Source organism: Triticum urartu, chromosome 5 (genome assembly GCF_003073215.2).
Source record: "Triticum urartu cultivar G1812 chromosome 5, Tu2.1, whole genome shotgun sequence".
In the NCBI taxonomy this organism is placed as follows: Eukaryota; Viridiplantae; Streptophyta; class Magnoliopsida; order Poales; family Poaceae; genus Triticum; species Triticum urartu.
The window spans coordinates 38,826,378-38,846,828 of NC_053026.1; the positions used below are offsets into that span (position 1 = coordinate 38,826,378).

Here is a 20,451-nt window from a genome sequence, read left to right on the forward strand (position 1 = left end):
TTTGCACTCCGTTTGATATTCTGTTTCTCCGAAACACTGAAATAGGCAAAAAACAGCAAGTCTGGGCTGGGCCTCCGGTTAATAAGTTAGTCCCAAAAATAATATAAAAGTGGAAAATAAAGCCCAATATAGTCCAAAACAGTACTCCTTCCTTCCATCTATATAGGGCCTAATGCGTTTTTCGAGGCTAACTTTGACCAAATGTTAGAGCAATAATATATGACATGCAACTTACACAAAGCACATCATCAAATTCGTATGTGAAAGGAGCTTTCAGTGATATAATTTTCACATTATGCATGTCATGTAGTATTAATTTTATTAATAGTCAAAGGCGGTCTTGAAAAACGCATTAGGCCCTATATAAATGGAAGGAGGGAGTACATAATATAGCATGAAGCAATTAAAAATTATAGATACGTTGGAGACGTATCAGGTATGAGGCCGCCGTAGCCACCTGCCACCAATCCATCTTCAATGTTGTACTGCTGCATCAATCTTGCCCGGTCTAGCTACCGTCGACGCCACCATGATGCCAGACAGCGCCACCTCACTGCACGAGTCCATTTCCGCGCATCAGACGTCGAGTGTTCACGGTGCCATGCCGCCGAGATCCGTCGCCATCAATGTGTAAGCTGAAGCACCGCTCCACCAAAAAGCCTTCCACTGGTCCCTCTGTCCTTGTACACCTCCACGAATGACACGCGCAAGAGGGAAACAACACCATAGCGTCGCCGTCATCTGATCTACTGATTTAGGGTTTCTCCCCAGAGGTAGCATAGAGTGGCCTTGAACTTCTCCAGGGCGATGCCTTCAAGAAGGAAACGACGCAGACAACGCCCCCACTGCTGGCCTTGGCAGCTAGCCGAGAGCAGGTTTTCACCCAGATCGGTTCGAAGATCCTCCCTCAAGCATCTCGTGCACGGACTGCCGTCATCTCTGTCGGGGACTGGATGAAAGGAGTCTAGGCCGCCGCCGCCTTACCGGCCATAGCACCACCATGGTGCCTACAGCTGGCGCCGTCAGGCCCACCGCGCTTGCCTGTAGATGCACACCGGAACCGCCGGCTCACCCAAGCCCATCTGGGCAAGACCAGATCGGCGATCTCGGTGACTCCGCCGCCGGGAGGTTGCGCCTCCGCTGATGCCGCCGTCACGCATGCCGTAGGGATCTCGCTGCTCCTTGCCGCCGGATCTGCATCGAACGATGCGCCGCCGCCGCCCGAAAAAAACGCCACCACCGCGCGAGGGATAAGGCCCCGCCGCCGCCATCATAGGCCAGGCTTCACCGGTGAGACCTCAGGCGGCGGGAGGACGGAGGAGGCGAGGGAAGGGGGCCTAGGGCCGGCGGCGCAGTCGCCCCCCGTGTCGCCTAGGGTTGGCGACGTGGGGGTGGGTGCGTGGGGTTTAGTTTAGTGTCTTTTACAGACAAATCACATAGGTGTGTCTTGAGTTTAACTTTACATACAGAAGTCAACATTAAGAACATGATCTCGATATAAGATCTCGAGAACCCAAGTCCAGATTGGTGCCTGACCTAGGCCGGCTCGCCCACGGTTTGAACCAAACCCGTGGACGACTACAAGGAGAATGAGTTTGATTTCTAAAGTTGGCTATTCATAGATTCTCTCTTTCCCATTTTCTCTATTGACACCGGAGTAACTATCATGAGCGGCGAATCAACCTGTGATTGAGTTGGTTAGGTGGACAGTGGTATCCCTAACCCACCAGGGTTCAAATCCTGGTGCTCGCATTATTTCTGGATTTATTTCAGAATTTCCGGCGATACGTTTTCAGTGGGAGGAGACGTTCTCGTCGACGACGAGGCGCTTACGGTGACTTCGTAAATCTCAAGATGATATGCCGACTCAGTCTCTCGGAGGTGCTCATAGAGGTAGGGTGTGCGTGTGTGCGTTCATAGGGGTGAGTGTATGCGCGTGTATATGAGCGCTTGTGTCTGTACTGATGCTAAAAAAAACTATCATGAGCGACTGTTTTCCTAAAAAAAGAAAAAAACTATCACGAGCGACTGAAAATCGATTCATGCCATTTCTCTGTTTTTCTAATATTAGTAAGGTGCTCGTGCGTTGCATGCAACATTGGAATGCATTGATCCGGGTCATCTCATGTTTAATAAATATTGATAGGTTTCTTCAGATATCCATTTTTCTCTAGAGCTCACAAGCATACGGATAAATAGTAAATGTAGGAAAATATATAAAAAATATCTTTTGCAAATAAAAGCATTCAAGTGTTTAACCTGCATCCAAAACTTCATGAAGAAATAACACTTATTGTGCTTTGCAAAAAATCATCTTCAATTTTTTTTAAATATCGATTTTGTTTATTTTTTTCTCGACAACTATGAATATAACTCAGGATGACTTGAAAAATGGCAGAGGAGATGGCGAGAAGTAGGGGATCGTGGTGGTGGTCGGCAATGCGGCCCAAGCGAAGGCATAATAGGCGTTGGAGGTAGACAACACCAAGAGCAGCGACCTTTCTAGATCCTTTTTATTTTGTCATGACATGACTAGATGAGGTGAGAGGCAGGGGTTATCTACCAACGAGTAATGGAGTGCGGGGGTCTTTTTGTAAAACTGACATAGTTTGTCTCAGACATGTTGGATGCAAATCGAACAATTGTAAACGGAGGATGGCAGGCACACCATCATCACCAACTCAGCTTTTTATATATTTTTCTAATATTGTTTTGAGAAGATGTTTTCTTTCAATTGTACTACTCTAGATGAGTTTGGGTTTTGACATGGACCCACAGTCATAGACTCTAGCCTGCACATGTCGCGCACGTGTCGCCACGTGGGACGAAGGACGCCCCGTCCACCCACCACTCATCCGCCCGTGACCTCGCTCGCTCGCTCGCCAATCGCCACTCTCCCACCGCCCCCATCATCCGCTGCCCTCCGTTCCCCTCCACTCCTCGACGCGGCGGCGGCGGCGTCTCAGCTCCACCCCACTCCCTCCCGGCTAAGGCAATGGCGATGGCCTCCGCGCACGCGCCGAGCGGCGCCGGGAGCCTGGCGCCGCGCGGGGCGCTGAGGGTGCGCGCGCCCGCCGGGCTGGGCTACCTCGGCCTCGGCCCCTCCAGGCCGGCCCTCCGCCCCGTCGCCCTCGCGAGGCGCGCCGCCCCCTCGGGCGCCCGGTCCCCGCTGCTCAGGTGCGCCGCGGCCTCCTCGCCCCCGGCCGCTGCGGCGGCGCGGCCCGCCTCGGCGCCGCGCTTCATCCAGCACAAGAAGGAGGCCTTCTGGTTCTACCGCTTCCTCTCCATCGTCTACGACCACGTCATCAACCCGGGCCACTGGACCGAGGACATGCGCGACGACGCGCTCGAGCCCGCCGACCTCCACAGCCGCAAGCTCAAGGTCGTCGACGTCGGCGGCGGCACGGGCTTCACCACGCTCGGCATCGTCAGGCACGTCGACCCCGCCAACGTCACGCTGCTCGACCAGTCGCCCCACCAGCTCGAGAAGGCCAGGCAGAAGGAGGCGCTCAAGGGGGTCGACATCATGGAGGGCGACGCCGAGGACCTCCCCTTCCCCACCGACACCTTCGACCGATACGTCTCCGCCGGCAGGTAATCTCATCAACCCCTCTTCCTCTGCTCTGCTATGCCATGCTTATACGAACGCTGTTTGTTAATTGTTGTGGTAGACAAATTACTCTGTACTATAGGATGCTGAATTTTGTGTCCTGTCATGACTGACGATTTTTCTGGCCTCCAGCATTGAGTACTGGCCTGACCCGCAGCGAGGAATCAAGGAGGCCTACAGGGTCCTCAGGCTCGGCGGGAAAGCTTGTTTGATCGGCCCCGTGCACCCAACCTTTTGGCTGTCTCGCTTTTTTGCCGATATGTGGATGCTGTTCCCCACTGAAGAGGAGTATATTGAATGGTTCACGAAGGCAGGGTTCAAGGATGTTCAGCTCAAGAGGATTGGACCGAAGTGGTACCGTGGTGTCCGTAGGCATGGCCTGATCATGGGGTGCTCCGTGACGGGTGTCAAGAGAGAAAGCGGGGACTCCCCTTTACAGGCAAGTTTTTGCTAAAAATGGCTTGCAGATTAACATTTTCAACTCTCCCTACATTTTGATATGTTTTGTCAAGATGGGTCTTGTTACGGCAACTTGTACTTCCATTGCAGTAGACTGGACCTAAGTAGTTAAACTAGATTAAGCATTTTTTTTATCAAACAGTTACTACTGTTTGCTATTCTTAGATAAAGCATATGCAAAGACATGATAGTTTTTCTTTTTTGCATTTCATAATTTTTTGGACCTTGTTGCCGCCTGGTTATCCACAAGTATACAAAGTAGCAGTCAGAAAGGGATAACTTACTGCATGTTTGAGAGTGAATAATGGACCTTCATATTGTCTGCATTTAGATACTTTCTTTCATGTTTTTGTATGGTTCTATATTAAGAGGTTTTCATCTTTTTTTTCTTCTCACAGCTTGGTCCGAAGGCTGAAGATGTCAGCAAGCCCGTGAATCCTATCACCTTTTTCTTCCGCTTCCTCATGGGAACAATATGTGCCGCGTACTATGTTCTGGTGCCTATTTACATGTGGATAAAGGACCAGATTGTGCCCAAAGGCATGCCGATCTAAGGGAGGGGAATTGAGCTGCAGCGAAGAGAGGATAGCCAATATCTGAATTAGGCTTCTCTATATTAGGCACTTCACATCTGTTTTTGTTTACCTTTTATATTTCCTGTTGTCGTGTATTTAACTTTGAGTCTTGTTATGTGGAGAAATAATATTTATGACTTGGATTAAACGCGTCAGAGCTCTTGAGCGTGAAATGGCTCATTTGTAGCAGGTCATTGTTTCACAAATAGAATGTATCTGTAATATTTCTCCACCGTATGCTGACTTGCTAAGTGGTAGACAAAAATGATACATGAGCTGAATTCCTATTTATTTGTTGCATCTCACCATCTGCTATGTCGTCGATATGTGCATGTATACCTGATTTCTCTGGTAACTAAGGTGTATAAGGACGATGGTTTTGTTGATCATGTGCTCTCTAATATTTACTTGACCAATATATTACGTCATCCACTCAAGTTGTGAATAGCCTCACCATACACATGTTTGATCAGGTTGGTTGCTTTTCCACAGTTCAAGCAATCCTTTCCATTTCCCCAAATGTCATTCTTTTGCTTTATGCTAATGTCATGATGTTATGACTTATAACACTTGTTGTCAGGAGGATATTCCTAAGAAAATTTAGATGCTAACATTTGAGAGCATATTTGAATATTTGCATAGCTTGACATCGAGCTAATGCCGTCTTAGGATAATCATGATATATTTGGCACATGCTGACTTATCTGAGGGGTACCTGTACTCACTCACGTGTTATAATTTGTATGTGCAGGGAATTGATACCTGTTCAATTGGCTCTTCATGACTTGCACATCTACATTTGATCTATATATGTAATAAGGTACGTGATCAAATAAGCTATGTGACCCTGTGCATTTTTTCATTTATCAAAATAGATACATGGATTGCCCTCTGCATAATTGACCCTAGTTAGTCTTAGAAACAGCTGTACCATATTGGAGTATGATTCTAGAACCTTTCTCTGTTTTTTTTTGGCTTTGTTATATTTCCTTCAGTCCAGATGCCTGGGTAGGCTAGATGCGTGTAGTTGTTTTCCTGCAGTCTAGATGGCAGTAGTCTATTAGGCGCCTTATTAGGTATGCCGGGTTTTCTCTTCCTTGAGTTATTGTGATTCTATTATCGATGAAAAAGATGAGCTCCCTGTGAAGATTTGTATTCAGTTGTTATCTTCTTCAGCCCCAGTCCTCGACCCAAAACTGTACGTGATATATGATGCCGCATCAACTAAGTCCACTTACGGGTGGTTAAAAGCACCTTGGGCTCAGTGATATCATGCTTTCTGGACCACAATACATTTCCTGGGTTCTGCATATCCAACCTTCAGCTCAACATCACCAATGAGCAAAGCGGGGCTTCAACCTTCACCTATGTGCTTTTCCTGCTGGCCTCAGCTATAGGGCTCCAGCCTGGTGACCAGCAGCTGTCATTGTCTATTGCAGCTGGCTTAGGTGCAGATGAGCAGATGATTTCGCCTGGTGGTTAATAATTTCTTAATTCTAAAGAGTAATTTGCGGGGCATGTGTGTAATACGCCAAGACTATTCTGGAGATCAACCCAATCATGCCCAAATGCCTTAAAACGTATGCACTCAACATGCACTAAATATTTTATATGAACCAGTGAGTAAAATTGAAGCTGGTAGATTTCTAAGAAATTGTACTAGAAATAGACAAAATCCATGACTGTTGATGAACTATGTGTACACACAGCAGCATAATTACAGAGCTGTCCTAGAAATCATGAGATAACCATTATACATAAAGAAACAGATACAGTGATAATGAAAGATGTGACTAGTGTTTCACAAGAAAGTACATTCACTGTTACCCCAGCAGGCCAAGGAAGATACATACAGTAGTCATCTTGCACGATCTACATCTAGGACCAATTTGGCTGTGTTGGTGCTCTGGTATTTCATTTCGTCAGAAGCTATAGACATTGATGATTCTCCATCAGGGTATTGCGTCCTCATAGGATTTGGTGTGGTGACTTGCTGCATCTGGATTCTCCTCAACATTTGCAAACGCTCTGCTACTTCCTTCATTGTTGGCCTCTCATCTCCTCTTGGGTTCAAACAATGCATGACGAGTTCAGCTAGTTTCTCGAGCACCACCGTAACTTCATCTTCTATTATATCATCATCCAATATATCGCGGAGCTTCTTCTGGTGAAACGTCATGAGGAAGGCATGCGATAGCGCTTTCTGTTCATTAAGATTATCAATGAATATAGCCTTCTTTCTTGTTAGTAGCTCTAGAAGAACAACCCCAAAACTGTAGACATCGCTTCTGTCAGTAAGGTGATGACTGACAAAAGACTCAGGGTCAAGGTACCCAAGAGTTCCTTGGATAAACATGATGAAATCATCCTTGTCTATGGGCTTCAGTGCCGATGCTCCAAAATCTGCAACTTTTGCATTGTATTCATTATCCAAAAGTATATTGAGTGATTTGACATCCCCATGCAGAATTGTGCGAGAAGTTGATGAATGGATGTAAGCAAGGGCCTCTGCTGATTGTGTAGCAATCTTCAGTCGAAGATCCAATGGGATTATTGATTTATGATCATTGCTATGAAGGAACTCAAAGAGGGTACCATTGGATACGAACTCATACACCAACATTGGAACGTCTACCTCCAAGCAGCAACCAAGTAACCTCACGATGTTCCTATGGTTAATCTGTGACAATATTATTATCTCATTTACAAATTCTTCTCTGCAGTCGTCGTTGATTACTTTGGACTTCTTTATGGCAACTTCTTTGCCATCACCTAAAGTTCCTCTGTAAACCATTCCATGACCCCCACAACCAAGAACTCGATCGTTGCTGTAGTTTTCTGTGGCTTTCTTTACCTCTTTCTCTGTAAGTATATGAAAGGTGTCCACTTGCCTTGACCTCATCTCATCATATAATTTCAGACCTCCATTTTGTTTAAAATACTCGTCCTTCTCCTTCCTGTGCTTTCTTCTTTGAAATTTCATGGCCAACAGGCATGCCAATGCTATCACCACAACTGAGGAAACACTGAGGCCTGCAGAATGATTATGATGCTTCAACTCATCAAAAGCATGTAAATGCACCTTGGATAAAGAAAGAGTATACCCTCGGGTATGTTGCTTACCTATAACCACCTGTTCAGCTTGGGTTAGCACAGGTTGACATCCGGAATTTTTGCTATCTGATTTTTTTCCTATCCCGCATTTGCATACATAACCTCCTGGTATGTTGCGACATACCCCATTTCTGCATGGGTATAATTCTGTATACTTGGAGTTTTGCTTATGCAGCTTGCACTCATCTATGTCTGAAAAGAATTATAAATTTAATATATAGTGGCATAAAGCCATAATTAAACCAAAACTTAAAATATATTAAGGAAGCTAAAGATTTTTTTAAGAAGGAACAAAAATCTACTGAAATATGCTTGCAGTGACAGTTGCTTATCCCGATTTCTAAAATTAAGAGAAATTCCATTAGTAAATAATTCACCTTGACAGCCTCTGGGGAGATAAGGATTGCCCTCATATCCTTCAGAACAGTTGCACATGTAGCCTGGGCCATTGGTTGCACCCACACAATAGCTGTTTGAACTGACACATGCATAACCCATTGGCGCCGTTGCTCCATCCTTTGGGCAGGAGCCATTTCTGATGGTCCAGTCAGCAATAACAGGGACACCTCTCTTGGCTCTCTCGTTGATGAACCCAAGACGCCCGACAAGGTCCTGCTGCCTGAAGCTGTACCATCCAACCTCTGCAAGCATAGCGTAGAAGCATGGGTTGAATGTCCATACACTGCTCTGGTTGATGATCAAGAGCGCCGCAAAGTCGGTGAGGTTTGGGGTGATGGTGGTTTCGCAGCAGCCCTTCCCAGTGCACGGGGCACCGTTAGACGTGCTGTTGATGCCCTGGCAGTAGGAGTAGCAGCCGGCCACATACAGGTCTGGGTTGCTGTGCAGGTAGCCACCAATGATACCCATGGTGTTGCAGCCAATGACCATGAAGCGGTTGCGTTTGGTTGAGGGGATGAACGGCGTACCCACCAAGTTGAAGCCGCTGGTGTAGTTGTCCATGATTGTGGTGTTCGACGCGAAGCAGTTGTAGCTGACGGGGCCGTAAACACGCATCTCAGCACGCTCCAGGGAGATGTCAATGATCTCTGATAACCCCGAAGGGCCACCAATCATTGGTCGTGGGGGTTGGAAGGTGCTGTTACAGGTGACGGTGAAGTAGCTGTTCAAGCTAGCTGCGGCGCAGCCATTGCCGATGCCAAAAGGGTATGGGATTGACACGTTGCCACACTTGTCAGGGCACCCCGGCAACGCTATGGAGATCCCAGAAGTGGTTGCAGATAGCGCCGCCACTTTGAAGGCGATGAGAATCAGGAGGATGAATGCTTCTTTCATGGTTGGAAACTTGGTGGTTACTTCCTGCGGCGCTGTCTTTCTAACTTGCCAACTTAGGCAACGCTATCCCATTTTCCTTCGTTGCTATCTGATTGTGTACCCTAGGCTTGATAGACCATGGATCCTCAGACTGGTGCTTATGTATGAGCTACTATTTACAGTTGATTTGTATAATTGTTGATTAACTATTTCATGGGTGACAGCGGCGCACACTTAGGTGTGTTTGAGAAAAATAAACTATTTCGTGGGTGAGATCAGCGTTGAATGGGATACTTCTACCTGAATTTTGTATTGTTTAAGTGTTCAAAGTTGGAAAACGCAGTGCTTATTAAGAAACAGAAATATAGTTTGTTTAGTCCTTTGTATTGACAAGTGTCTGAGAGTGAAAGAAAGTGATACCAGAGTTGCTTATATTTTGGATAAATCTTGTCACCCATTTGTATTGTTTAGTATTGAGAGTTGAAAATCACAATGCATATAATATTTTTGATTAGTTCGCTCCCACGTTTCTATTGAAGGTTTCTCTGAAATTGAGTAAAGGATGATGGTTTATATGTTGTTCTGATTAGTTCACTTATAATTTAGAAAAGTCTTCACCGGTTTATAGGTTATTCATATGCCAGTCAAAGTATAGCTCGTAGTTTAATGTCCCACATGTGAATGCATGTCATATCTGTTTGGTCAGATACCGTAGTTTGGAACTTCTACATAACAAACTAGATGGAAGCACTAGTCGATCAGCTTGAAAAGTCAAGATAAGCTTAGCCAGCAATAGTTTGAAGTGCATAACTAGGCTGAAATCTGAAAATATTTTGACTGTTCAACCGTTTATCTCCGTTCACAGCTTTCACAGGCATTAGGTTTTTTGCTGTTGTGGCAGGGAGAAACGATGATCCTTGCGCAGATGCGCCAAAGTGATACCCTGGAGGTTGCATGCTGAAGCCCCCCTGGCCTGAAAAAATGGACTGTTTACACGCATGCTGACGAGTGTGAGCCTAGCTTCAGTCCGGTTGGGACTTGGAAGCCGAATATGCATGCAAGCATCAGAACTGGTCCCAGACTATCCTATCTAGCTCCAAACAGGTACTGAACGGTCCTCATAAGCTAATGTTAGTAAATTTTGGTGCATGCGGTTTCTTCACAATTTCTGGGAATTGAACTGGTCAAGGTGTCTAATATATAATTCTTGCATAAGAAAATTCGTCTTGAAGACTTTAGAGCTATACCGTGTAGAGCTATACAACGTATGCTATTCTACTTCTGAAAACACACACACATATATTCTAGCATGTAGCTACGTTACGTGAGGTTTACCCTAGTTATAGGATGGGCATGATCCGAGTTAACTAGGTAATTCTTACCTCGGATAATAGTAATAATAATCAAAACTAGACTTTTTTATGGTACAAACAGATACATGATACCAGTAATTCAGTATTATGGTATTCTGCTACAACTTCTGTCCAGATGTGCTTAATTGGGACGGCTAAAACAAAGTTCTACCTCCTGTCGATTTAGCCCGTTGTACATCACTGCATGCGTCTAAGTAGTAAATTCTGACATCTAACAAGAGAATTATTCATATTAGGCTGAGGCTTTGACTCACTATTTAAGGGAAAAATGGCAACACCTTGCACATAGACTTTACTTGGGGTGAGGTCAATACTTGACTAGGACAAACCACCACCTAGCTAGTCAGACCATTTTAACATACATACACCAGCTCATCTCGAAAAAACAAAATAAAAAGGTTGGACATATCAACCATCATACTGCAACGTGGATTTAGACTTTTACTTGATCGGAATTCACCTTTGAATACTTGAGTTGATGTGACTGTATCTGTTGTATAGGCCGAGTCTGATTGCGTGGTATGCTAAGGTGCAATTTATCTCATAAAAGGAGAAGCATGGGGCTCAGCAGTCAGCACACTCAACACAATCGCCAAATTAAGCAAGGGATGGCGTGAGCCATGCATCTAACCTTGCAGCAGCAAACACCAGCTCTGGTTGTAATGCTCTACCTGAAACTAATTGTAGTCTTCCTGGTGATGGCATTGGCAAAACCTGCGGGTGGTGCCATGTCCCTGGCGCTCCCAGGCTGCCCTGACAGGTGCGGTGATGTGCCCATCCCTTACCCCTTTGGCATCGGCGCACAGTGTGCCGCGGTCAGCCTCAGCAGCTTCTTCAATCTCGACTGCGAAAACACCTCCCACCCGCTGCGGCCGACGGTTGGGGGGCCAGCCGATGTGGCCGTCAACGTTGCTGATATCTCGCTGGAGCGCGGAGAGATGAGGGTGCTCATCCCTGTCAGCTACATCTGCTTCACATCAAGTGCAACCGTATCGGCGAGCAATAACAACACCGTGGGGTTCGGCCTGGAGGACACGCCATTCCTCCCATCCCCTGGGCGCAACCGCTTTATGGTTATTGGCTGCAATACTCTGGGTCTTGTTGGTGGTTTCCGTGGAGGCACGAGCCAGTACCTTGCTGGCTGCTACTCCTACTGCGATGGTGCCAGTGGTGCATCAGACGACGGAGCACCATGCACTGGGACGGGCTGCTGTGAGGCATCCATCCCGACCAACCTCACCGCCTTCAATGTGGCGTTTCCGATTAACAGTAGCAGTGTGTGGGGATTCAATCCATGCTTCTATGCCATGGTCGCTGAGGTCGGATGGTACAGGTTCCAGCGTCGTGACCTCGCTGGCGAGCTTGGGTTCATCAACAACAGGGCAAAGGACGGTGCACCTGTCATCGTGAACTGGGCGGTTAGGAACGGATCATGCCTGGAGCAAAGAAACTATGCATGTGTCAGTGCAAACAGTTACTGCGAGAGTGCGAGCAATGGACCTGGGTACTTGTGCCATTGCTCCCCTGGTTACGAGGGTAACGCCTACCTGAACAACGGTTGTCAAGGTAACTACTGTACTTGTAGGTCATACATAGCAAGCAGTTTGACTTACCTGATTGCGTGCAATGGTTTTGTTGATCATGTTCAGATATAGATGAATGCATGCTGCGTGAGCAGGACCCCAAATACGAAGAGTTGTATCCTTGCAGGAACGGAGTCTGTCTTAACACTCCAGGAGGCTATGATTGTAAATGCAAGAAAAGAACCAAGTCTGATGGTACAAAGTTCGGATGCCGACCTCTGTATTCTCGAGATGAACAGCTGTTGATAGGCAAGTTCAACTCTCGTTTGTTTTGTTTTGTCTAACTTACAGATTCATATATTTCTCCTTGATTTGATGAGTTGAAACATCTCAATATCAATTTCACATGCCTAAATAAAATTATATGATTTTGCAGGCTTGAGCGTTTCTGCCGTTGTGATAATATCCTTGGCATGCTTTTTGGCTATGCAATTACAAAGAAAAAAGCACAGGAAGGAGAAAGACGAGTATTTCAAACAAAATGGAGGGCTCATGTTATATGATGAGATGAGGTCAAGGCAGGTTGACACCGTCCGCATACTCACAGAAAAGGAGATCAAGATAGCCACTGACAACTACAACGAAGATCGAGTTCTTGGATGCGGCGGCCATGGAATGGTCTACAAGGGTACTTTGGATGACCTCAGAGAGGTTGCTATAAAGAAGTCCAAAGTGATTGATGATGATTGCAGGGATGAGTTCGTAAATGAGATCATAATCTTGTCGCAGATCAACCACCGGAACATCGTGAGGTTATTAGGCTGTTGCCTGGATATAGATGTCCCAGTGTTGGTATATGAGTTCGTCTCCAATGGGACACTATATGAGTTTCTTCATGGTGGGCCTGATCACAATCTGTCACCAATTCCACTTGATCTCCGCCTGAAGATCGCCACACAATCAGCAGAAGCTCTTGCTTACCTGCACTCATCGACATCCCGCACAATTTTGCACGGGGATGTCAAATCCGCCAACATTCTGCTCGACGATCAGCGCCACGCCAAGGTTGCAGACTTTGGAGCATCGGCGCTCAAGTCCATGGACGAAAGCGAGTTCATCATGCTCGTCCAGGGAACCCTCGGCTACCTCGACCCTGAGAGCTTCATCAGCCATGTCCTCACCGACAAGAGTGATGTGTACAGCTTTGGTGTCGTTCTCCTCGAGCTGTTGACGAGGAAGAGGGCTCTGTATGCCGATAGGTCCTCCAAGGAGAAGAGATCCTTGTCCCATAGTTTCCTCCTGATGTTCGACCAGAACATGCACCTGAAGATGCTCGACTCTGAGATCGCAGAGGATGCCGCCGCTATGGTGGTCGTTGAGAAGCTCGCGGCCCTCGCGGTGCACTGCCTGAGCGTGAGAGGAGACGACAGGCCGACGATGAAGGAAGTCGCGGAGCGGCTGCAGGTGCTGTGGAGGATCCAGATGCGCCAGGCCGGTGATGGTGACAAGGATGATGACTTCGGTGGAGGATCCCTGTCGCCGGTGGTTCTTCCTTCGGCCGAGGTGACAGATGGGAGCTTGGAGACGTGAGAACTGGCGCTGGGCGTTTATGTTCTTGTATCGTTCGTACTTTGTACGAACAGTTTGTGTGTTTGTGGGATTTGTATGGTGTGTTTATGTGATACTCCCTCAGTAAACAAATATAAGAGCGTTTAGATCACTATTTATCTAAACGCTCTTATATTTGTTTACGGGGTAGTACTAGCAAAAGGATCCGGTGTTGCAACGGCAGAAAAAAAATTCATAATCTTCAATAGCCATGATCACATTTTGCTGCATCACTGAGATGTACTATAACTCTCAATTTTGTGAAAAATCATAAACATTTTCTAAAACTCGTGAACATATTTGAAATCGTGAATATTTTTCAAACTCATGAACACTTTTACAAATTTTTGAACATTTTCTAAAATCAAGAACATTTTTTGAATTCATGAACATTTTATACTATTTGCAATCTTTTTTAAAAAAATGTGAACTTCTTAAACAATTTTCTTTAGAACATTTCTAGAACGAACGAACATTGTTTTAAAAATTGGTGGAACAATTTTTGAAATTCACGAACATTATTTGATTTAACGAATATTTTTTAAAATGCATGATCATTTTCTAAATCAGCGAATATTTTATGAACAAATAAACTATTTTGTAAGTCAAGCATAGTTTTTGAATAAGCAAACATTTTTTTATAAAATCATGGATATTTTTTGAACCCACACACATTTTATGATTTATTAAACATATTATATCAAAATTCTCATTTGTTTTAATTTTTGGAACCTTTTTAATTCCAAACCATATAAAGCAAAAAAGCAACGGAAAAGGAAAAGGAAAAAAAACAAAAAAAAACAGGCCGCCCGGACATGGGCTGGCCCAAACGGGCGTGCTGCATCTTCTCCCAATGCAGACCATAGTATAGGAGGTCCTACCGGATGGGTCGGCCTAGGCGGGGATTCCCCGGTATGAAACATTTTTTTATCACTTATATGTGATATTGGTGGGTAACTGCAACTTTGGAGACAATTTCCGCAACGTACCGCAAGAACCAATAACCTCTTTGTTATTAGGTAGGCATAGATAATTAAACACACTGTGAGTAGGATCAATTACTTGAAAAATCCTATTCTAACTTATTAGATGGATCCTTGAAAAAATATCTGATTAGATTAGATACATTTTACAGTTAAAAAAGGTTCTACAGTTGCAAACTTACAATTTTTAAAGAAAATCATTTTTTAATTACAATCCTACAACTTTTTATGAAATTCTTTAAATTAAAGTGACCCTGAAAAATGTGCTTGAGAAATTACGTCAATCAACATCTCTAGCGTCAAGTCAAAATATGCTTTGATGAAGCTGTTGGAGCGGCTTCGATCCGGCATGGGGTGATGGCGGGGATGGGCTACTCTTGGAGTGCGATGGTGATGATTGTTGTGGATATGTGGAAGATGGCGGAGGATCGGGCCGTTTGTTGAAGAGCGGGTTGGTGTTGGCCTCGGATCCAACATTGAGCAGTCTCGGAGGGCACCTCCGGCCGATGTTCTTTATCGGGCTAAATCTAGTCTTTCGGGGTCGGTATTTATCACGGCTTGTTAACGCCTACTGGCTAGGGGTCTCTTCAGTGCTAAGATGTGGACCAATTTTGGAGCTCTTCTCCGGCGACGGTGAAGGTCGTGAGTGCTTGGTAGTTACAACGAGGGTGGTATGCAGCAGTACAAGCACTTGTATCCTACTTGTTTTCTGTTGCTTATATGTGTTTCATTTCTGTATCATTATGTATGCTTATGGGTGTACATCTTAAAAATAAAAACTAGGGATAGTTACATAAAAAGATCATATTGTTACTGGTTAGATGGATCCTCACAAAAAGGAAAACTAATTAGACAGATCCTCGCAAAAAAGAAAATACTGATTAGACGGATCCTCGAAAAAAGAAAACTGATTAGATTGATGTGGAGGTTGCACCCAATAAATTTTTTCACTAAAATTTTTCTACAGTTACAAACTTTAAAGAAAATTGTTTTTATTTTTAAAAGACAACCCTAAAGAATTTGTATGAAATTCTTCAAATTAAAGTGGCCCTGAAAAATTGTGCTTCAGGCATTACGTCAATCAACATCTCTGGCGTCAAGTCAGAATACGCTTTGAGGGGGTCCTTGCTATCTTCTGCCCTGCGCCGGAGTCTCCGCTGGTCGGCGGATGCGCGAGGCGCCGCCGTTAAGAGGATACTTGCTGCTGCCGAGGCAGAGACTTGAAGGGCTAGGGCCCTGTTCGAAGAGCGAGCGAGCGGCGGCGGCTCCTCGGAGATGCCGATGCTGAATTTGGGCGCCTCATATGTTCGACGCGCCGGCCGGCTCCGTCGCGAGTAGCGCCGCCTTGGGCGCGGAGGACCCATGCATTCTTGGGCCTTTTGCGCTGGCCAAAATGGCGACGCCGTCTGGCGTTTGGATCGGCGAAGGGAGGTGCCAAGAAGAGATTGTCACGAACTCATCCTCGCAGGATTGGATTGGAAGGGGAAAGGGGATGAGATCGAGACTTGGGGGAGAAGGTTCTCGCAAGGGAGGAGGTACAGATTAGGTAGGAGAGGTTCAGAATTCAGTATACAAATCACATGCCCTGTCTACCGGCCAACAACTGGCTAAATAGCGGTGCTCCACTTGTCCGCCTGGCCTGACTGGTGGGTCCGTGCCAACTGGCCGGAGGGGACCCACCATCACGCGTCCACCGCATCACCTCCTGGCGATGCAGGTTTGACATTCCCCACTCCTTCAGAACGAGCGCCGTCTTCAGATTCAGCGTACTGCTCCGCGTCGCCGGAAGATGGTTCGTCCCACGCCGGTGTAAGCGGAAAACGGCGGTGTAGGGTGTCATAGTCTTCCCACGTCGTCACCGTGTCGTCGTTGCGCCAACGCACCTTGATCTGCACTAGAGCACTGTTGCCACGCTTGACCATGCGCCGCTCCAGGATCTCCATCGGTTCGTCGTCGTGGCCGGCGAGGTCTGGAGGACGCGGCAGCTCGGAGAAGACCGGAGTGTAGTTCGGGGTGAACGACTTGAGCTGGGACACATGGAAGACTGGATGGATTCTGCTGTCCGCTGGCAACTCCAGCTTGTACGCCATCTTGCCAATCTTGTCGAGCACTACGAATGGCCCGAAGTACTTGTATGCCAATTTTGCACAGGGCCGGTTCGCCACTGATGACTGCGCGTAAGGTTGGAGCTTGAGGAGAACACTGTCGCCCACCTCAAAGGAGCGCTCCGTGCGATGTTGATCGGCGTGCTTCTTGAATCTGTGTTGGGCACGCAGAATGTGATCTCGCAGCCTTGCCGTGTGCACGCCCCAGTCCCACGGTTCACCATCGATCATGGGCATCGTCTTGTCGTCCCAGAGTGCCATGGCGCCCAGGTTGGGCTCGATGCCGTACAGAGCTTTGAAGGGGGAACATTTGATCGAGGAGTGAAACGACGAGTTGTACCAGAATTCGGCGGTCGGCAGCCAACGACGCCATTGCCTGGGCGCGTCGTGCACCGCGCAACGCAAGTACATTTCCATGCACTGGTTGACGCGTTCGCTCTGGCCATCCGTCTGGGGGTGGTATGCAGTGGAGAAGAGCAGCTTGGTGCCCGCACTGGCAAAGAGTTCGCGCCAGAGAGCGCTGGTGAAGACGCGATCGCGGTCGGAGACGATGGAGCTTGGGATGCCGTGCAGCTTGACGACATGATCCCAAAAGACCTTGGCCACCTGAGGAGCTTTGAAGGGATGACGAAGCGGAATAAAGTGCGCTGATTTGGTGAGGCGATCCACGACCACCATGATAGAATCGAAGCCCTCCGATGGCGGCAATCCTTCCACGAAATCCATGGTGAGGTCGCGCCAGGGAGCGGTCGGCACGGGCAAGGGTGCAAGCGTGCCCGCAGGCTTGGACTGCTCGTGCTTGGCGTGCTGACACACTGGGCACTGCTGCACATAGTCGGTGACGTCGGTCTTCAAGCCGTCCCACACAAAAAGCTTCTTGATGCGTTGGTATGTGGCCGTCGCGCCGGAATGGCCACCGGCCGCGCTGTCGTGCAGGGCGCTGATAATCTTGGTGCGCAAGGCCGTGTTCTTGCCGATCCACAAGCGCTCCTGCTTGCGGATGAGTCCCTTGTAGAGCTCGTACCCGTCGTCGTCGGGACTGTGGATCGCGAGCCGTGCCAGGCGATCCTGTGCCTCGGCGTCTGTGGCGTAGGAGTTTGCCACCTCTTGAACCCATGCGGGCTGGCAGATGGAGAGCGCATCCAGGTTCAGAGACGCACCCACGCGAGAGAGGGCATCCGCAGCGCCATTGTCACTGCCGCGACGATAGCGGAACTTGAATTGGAGTCCCACCAGCTTGGCCATGGCCTTGCGCTGCAGGTCAGTGGCGAGCTGCTGATCTTGCAGGTTGCAGAGGCTTTTGTGATCCATGACGATGGTGAACGGGCCCCGTTGCAAGTACGCACGCCACTTTTTGACGCCATCATGATGGCGATGAACTCCTTCTCGTACGCCGACAGCTTCTGATTTCGCACGCCTAGGGCCTTGCTGAGAAACGCCACCGGGTGCCCTTCCTGTGCCAGCACCGCGCCCATGCCAGTGTCGCAAGCGTCCGTCTCGATCACGAACGGTCATGCGAAATCTGGGAGCACGAGCACCGGCGTGGTCACCATGGCGCGCTTGAGGAGGTCAAATGCCGCCTGTGCTCTCTCGGTCCACTCGAAGCTCTTCTTGGTGAGCAAGCTCGTGAGCGGCTTGGCAATGATGCCGTAGTGCTCGATGAACTTGCGGTAGTAGCCGGTGAGGCCGAGGAAGCCGCAGAGCTCGGTGGCAGTTGAAGGGGTCGGCCATGCCACCATAGCTTGTGTCTTCTCCGGGTCCGTGGCGATGCCGTCCTTGGAGATGATGTGGCCGAGGTAGGAGATGCTATCTTGAGAAAACGAGCACTTGGACTCCTTGGCGTACAGCTGGTGCTCGCGGAGTAGAGTGAGGACGAGGCGAAGATGCTCCAGGTGCTCCTCCAAAGTTGCACTAAAGATCAAAATGTCATCCAAAAATATGATCACGAATTTACGCACGTACTTGGTGAAGATTTCATTCATCAGGCACTGGAACATGGCCGGTGCGTTCGTCAGCCCGAACGGCATGACCTTGAAGTGGAAATGGCCATGGTGTGTCTTGAACGCCGTCTTCTCTTCGTCGCCTGCGCGCATGCGAATCTGGTGGTAACCAGCGCGGAGGTCCAACTTGGAGAAGAAGGCCGCTCCCGCCAGTTCGTCGAGCAGCTCGTCGACGATGGGCAGTGGGAATTTGTTCTTGACCGTGGCGTCGTTGAGCCGGCGGTAGTCGACGCAAAAGCGCCAGGTGCCGTCCTTCTTCTTGACGAGCAGCATAGGCGCGACGAACGGGCTCATACTGTGCTCGATGACACCTGACTCGAGCATTTCGCGGACTTGGCGCTCGATCTCGTCTTTCTGTAATGGCGAGTAGCGGTACAGACGCGAGTTGGCAGGGCGCGTGTCGTCCACCAGAGTGATCGCGTGATCGTAGCGGCGGTGAGGAGGTAGGCTCTTTGGTTCGGCGAACACGTCGGCGAAGTCCGTCAGAACACTCTGAACACTTGAATGAATTTTGGTTGCAGGTGGCTCGGTTGCGCGGGGCAAATCCAGCACAGCCATGTACCAAATGTCATTGCCGGCGTGCCATTTGCGCAGCTGCTCGGGCTCGATCTCCTCCACTTGCTCGGGCTGCTTTGGTCGAACACCTTGCAGGGTGATCATGGCGCCCTAGTACTCGAAGGTTAGTGTCTTGTCGAGCCAGTGGCAGCTCATGGGGCTGAACTGCTCTAACCAATCCATGCCGAGCACGCCGTCGTAGGCGCCCAACTCCAGTTGACGCATGTCGGTGGTGAAGGTGTGGCCCTGAATCCACCAGTTCAGCCCTTGCACCATGCTGTTGCGGGTCATGCGTTCCCCGTTGGCCACACGGACCTCCACGGCGGGCACGGGAACAGTTTGGGCATGCACGCGCTCGGCGAACACCTGGGAGATGAAGCTGTGCGTGCTCCCTGAGTCCACCAGCAGCAGCATGACTTGATTGCCGACGAGCGCGCGTAGACGAATGGTGCGCGGCGACTCAGTGCCGGCGACCGCATGGGTGGAGAGCACGCAGCACTCGGTTTCAGGGTCTTGATCAGCTGGTGCGTCGAGCAGGTCCAGAGCGTGCACCGCGTCGTCGCTCAGTACTTCTCCGTGGTCACCCACCTGAATTGTGAGGAGTTGTGTGGCCGGCTTGCATCGGTGGTCGCGGGAGTAGCGATCACCGCATTTGAAACAGAGTCCATTGGCGTGGCGGTGCTCCCGCAGTTGCCGCTCGCGCGCCAAGTCATCATTGGGGGCGGCCGCGCCGCCTGGCCGTGCGCCCCCATGGCTCGAGGAGGAAGCAGTAGTGGCGGCGGTGGTGGAGGGGGTGGTCGCCCCGCCGGAATGATCCGCGGTCGAGCACGTTGCGTGCTGGCTTCTTCTTCGATGATCCGGGCCAACACCGCAGCGCGCGTGATGCTGGATGGCTCCTGAAGGCGAACTGCAGCCCGTAACTCGTCGCGCAAGCCCAGTAGGAATTGGGTGATAAACAACTTGGGGTTGAGCGACGCATCGAGGGCGAGCAAATGGTACATGTGGGTCTCGAACGCCGTCCGGTACTCGGCGACGGTGCCGGTTTGGCGTAGTTGTAGCAACTTATGCATCTCCATCTCGAATTCGTCAGGCGCGAATTCAGTGATGATTGCTGCAGTGAAGTCCTGCCACGACGGCGAGCGATGAGTCTGTCGGTATGCCTGGTACCAGTGCGCGGCGTGGCCATCGATGTAGAGCGAGGCCGTTGTCACCCAGCTGTGTGGAGGAACGCGATAGAGGTCGAAGTAGGTGATGCAGCGGTCGATCCAGAGACT

The 20,451-nt window shown here is 48.7% G+C and overlaps 3 protein-coding genes across 5 annotated transcripts; 2 read left to right on the forward strand and 1 right to left on the reverse strand.

Moving 5' to 3' along the window:
* Window positions 1-2,877: 2,877 nt before the first annotated feature.
* On the forward strand, window positions 2,878-4,881 carry LOC125507739 (2-methyl-6-phytyl-1,4-hydroquinone methyltransferase 2, chloroplastic-like). The gene is made up of 3 exons (XM_048672232.1): window positions 2,878-3,594; window positions 3,743-4,049; window positions 4,468-4,881. Exons 1-3 carry the CDS (start codon window positions 2,996-2,998, stop codon window positions 4,621-4,623), a joined length of 1,062 nt encoding a protein of 353 aa, XP_048528189.1. The 5' UTR covers window positions 2,878-2,995; the 3' UTR covers window positions 4,624-4,881.
* A 205-nt stretch (window positions 4,882-5,086) lies between these two features.
* Window positions 5,087-13,764, forward strand: LOC125507738 (wall-associated receptor kinase 5-like). Of its 2 annotated transcripts, XM_048672229.1 has the most exons (5): window positions 5,087-5,464; window positions 9,932-10,134; window positions 10,905-11,969; window positions 12,053-12,235; window positions 12,363-13,764. In XM_048672229.1, exons 3-5 carry the CDS (start codon window positions 11,024-11,026, stop codon window positions 13,514-13,516), a joined length of 2,283 nt encoding a protein of 760 aa, XP_048528186.1. In that variant the 5' UTR covers window positions 5,087-5,464; window positions 9,932-10,134; window positions 10,905-11,023; the 3' UTR covers window positions 13,517-13,764. The 2 variants fall into 2 exon arrangements, with proteins under 2 accessions (XP_048528186.1, XP_048528187.1); XM_048672230.1 differs by lacking the exon at window positions 5,087-5,464 and having other exon boundaries at window positions 10,006-10,134; window positions 11,124-11,969.
* On the reverse strand, window positions 5,809-9,934 carry LOC125507737 (wall-associated receptor kinase 2-like). 2 transcript variants are annotated; one of them, XM_048672228.1, is made up of 3 exons: window positions 8,136-9,934; window positions 7,768-7,950; window positions 5,809-7,677 (listed from the first exon to the last, which is right to left on the reverse strand). In XM_048672228.1, the coding sequence occupies exons 1-3, from the start codon at window positions 9,049-9,051 to the stop codon at window positions 6,503-6,505; spliced, it is 2,274 nt and encodes a 757-aa protein (XP_048528185.1). In that variant the 5' UTR covers window positions 9,052-9,934; the 3' UTR covers window positions 5,809-6,502. The 2 variants fall into 2 exon arrangements, with proteins under 2 accessions (XP_048528185.1, XP_048528184.1); XM_048672227.1 differs by having other exon boundaries at window positions 5,809-7,950.
* Window positions 13,765-20,451: the final 6,687 nt, after the last annotated feature.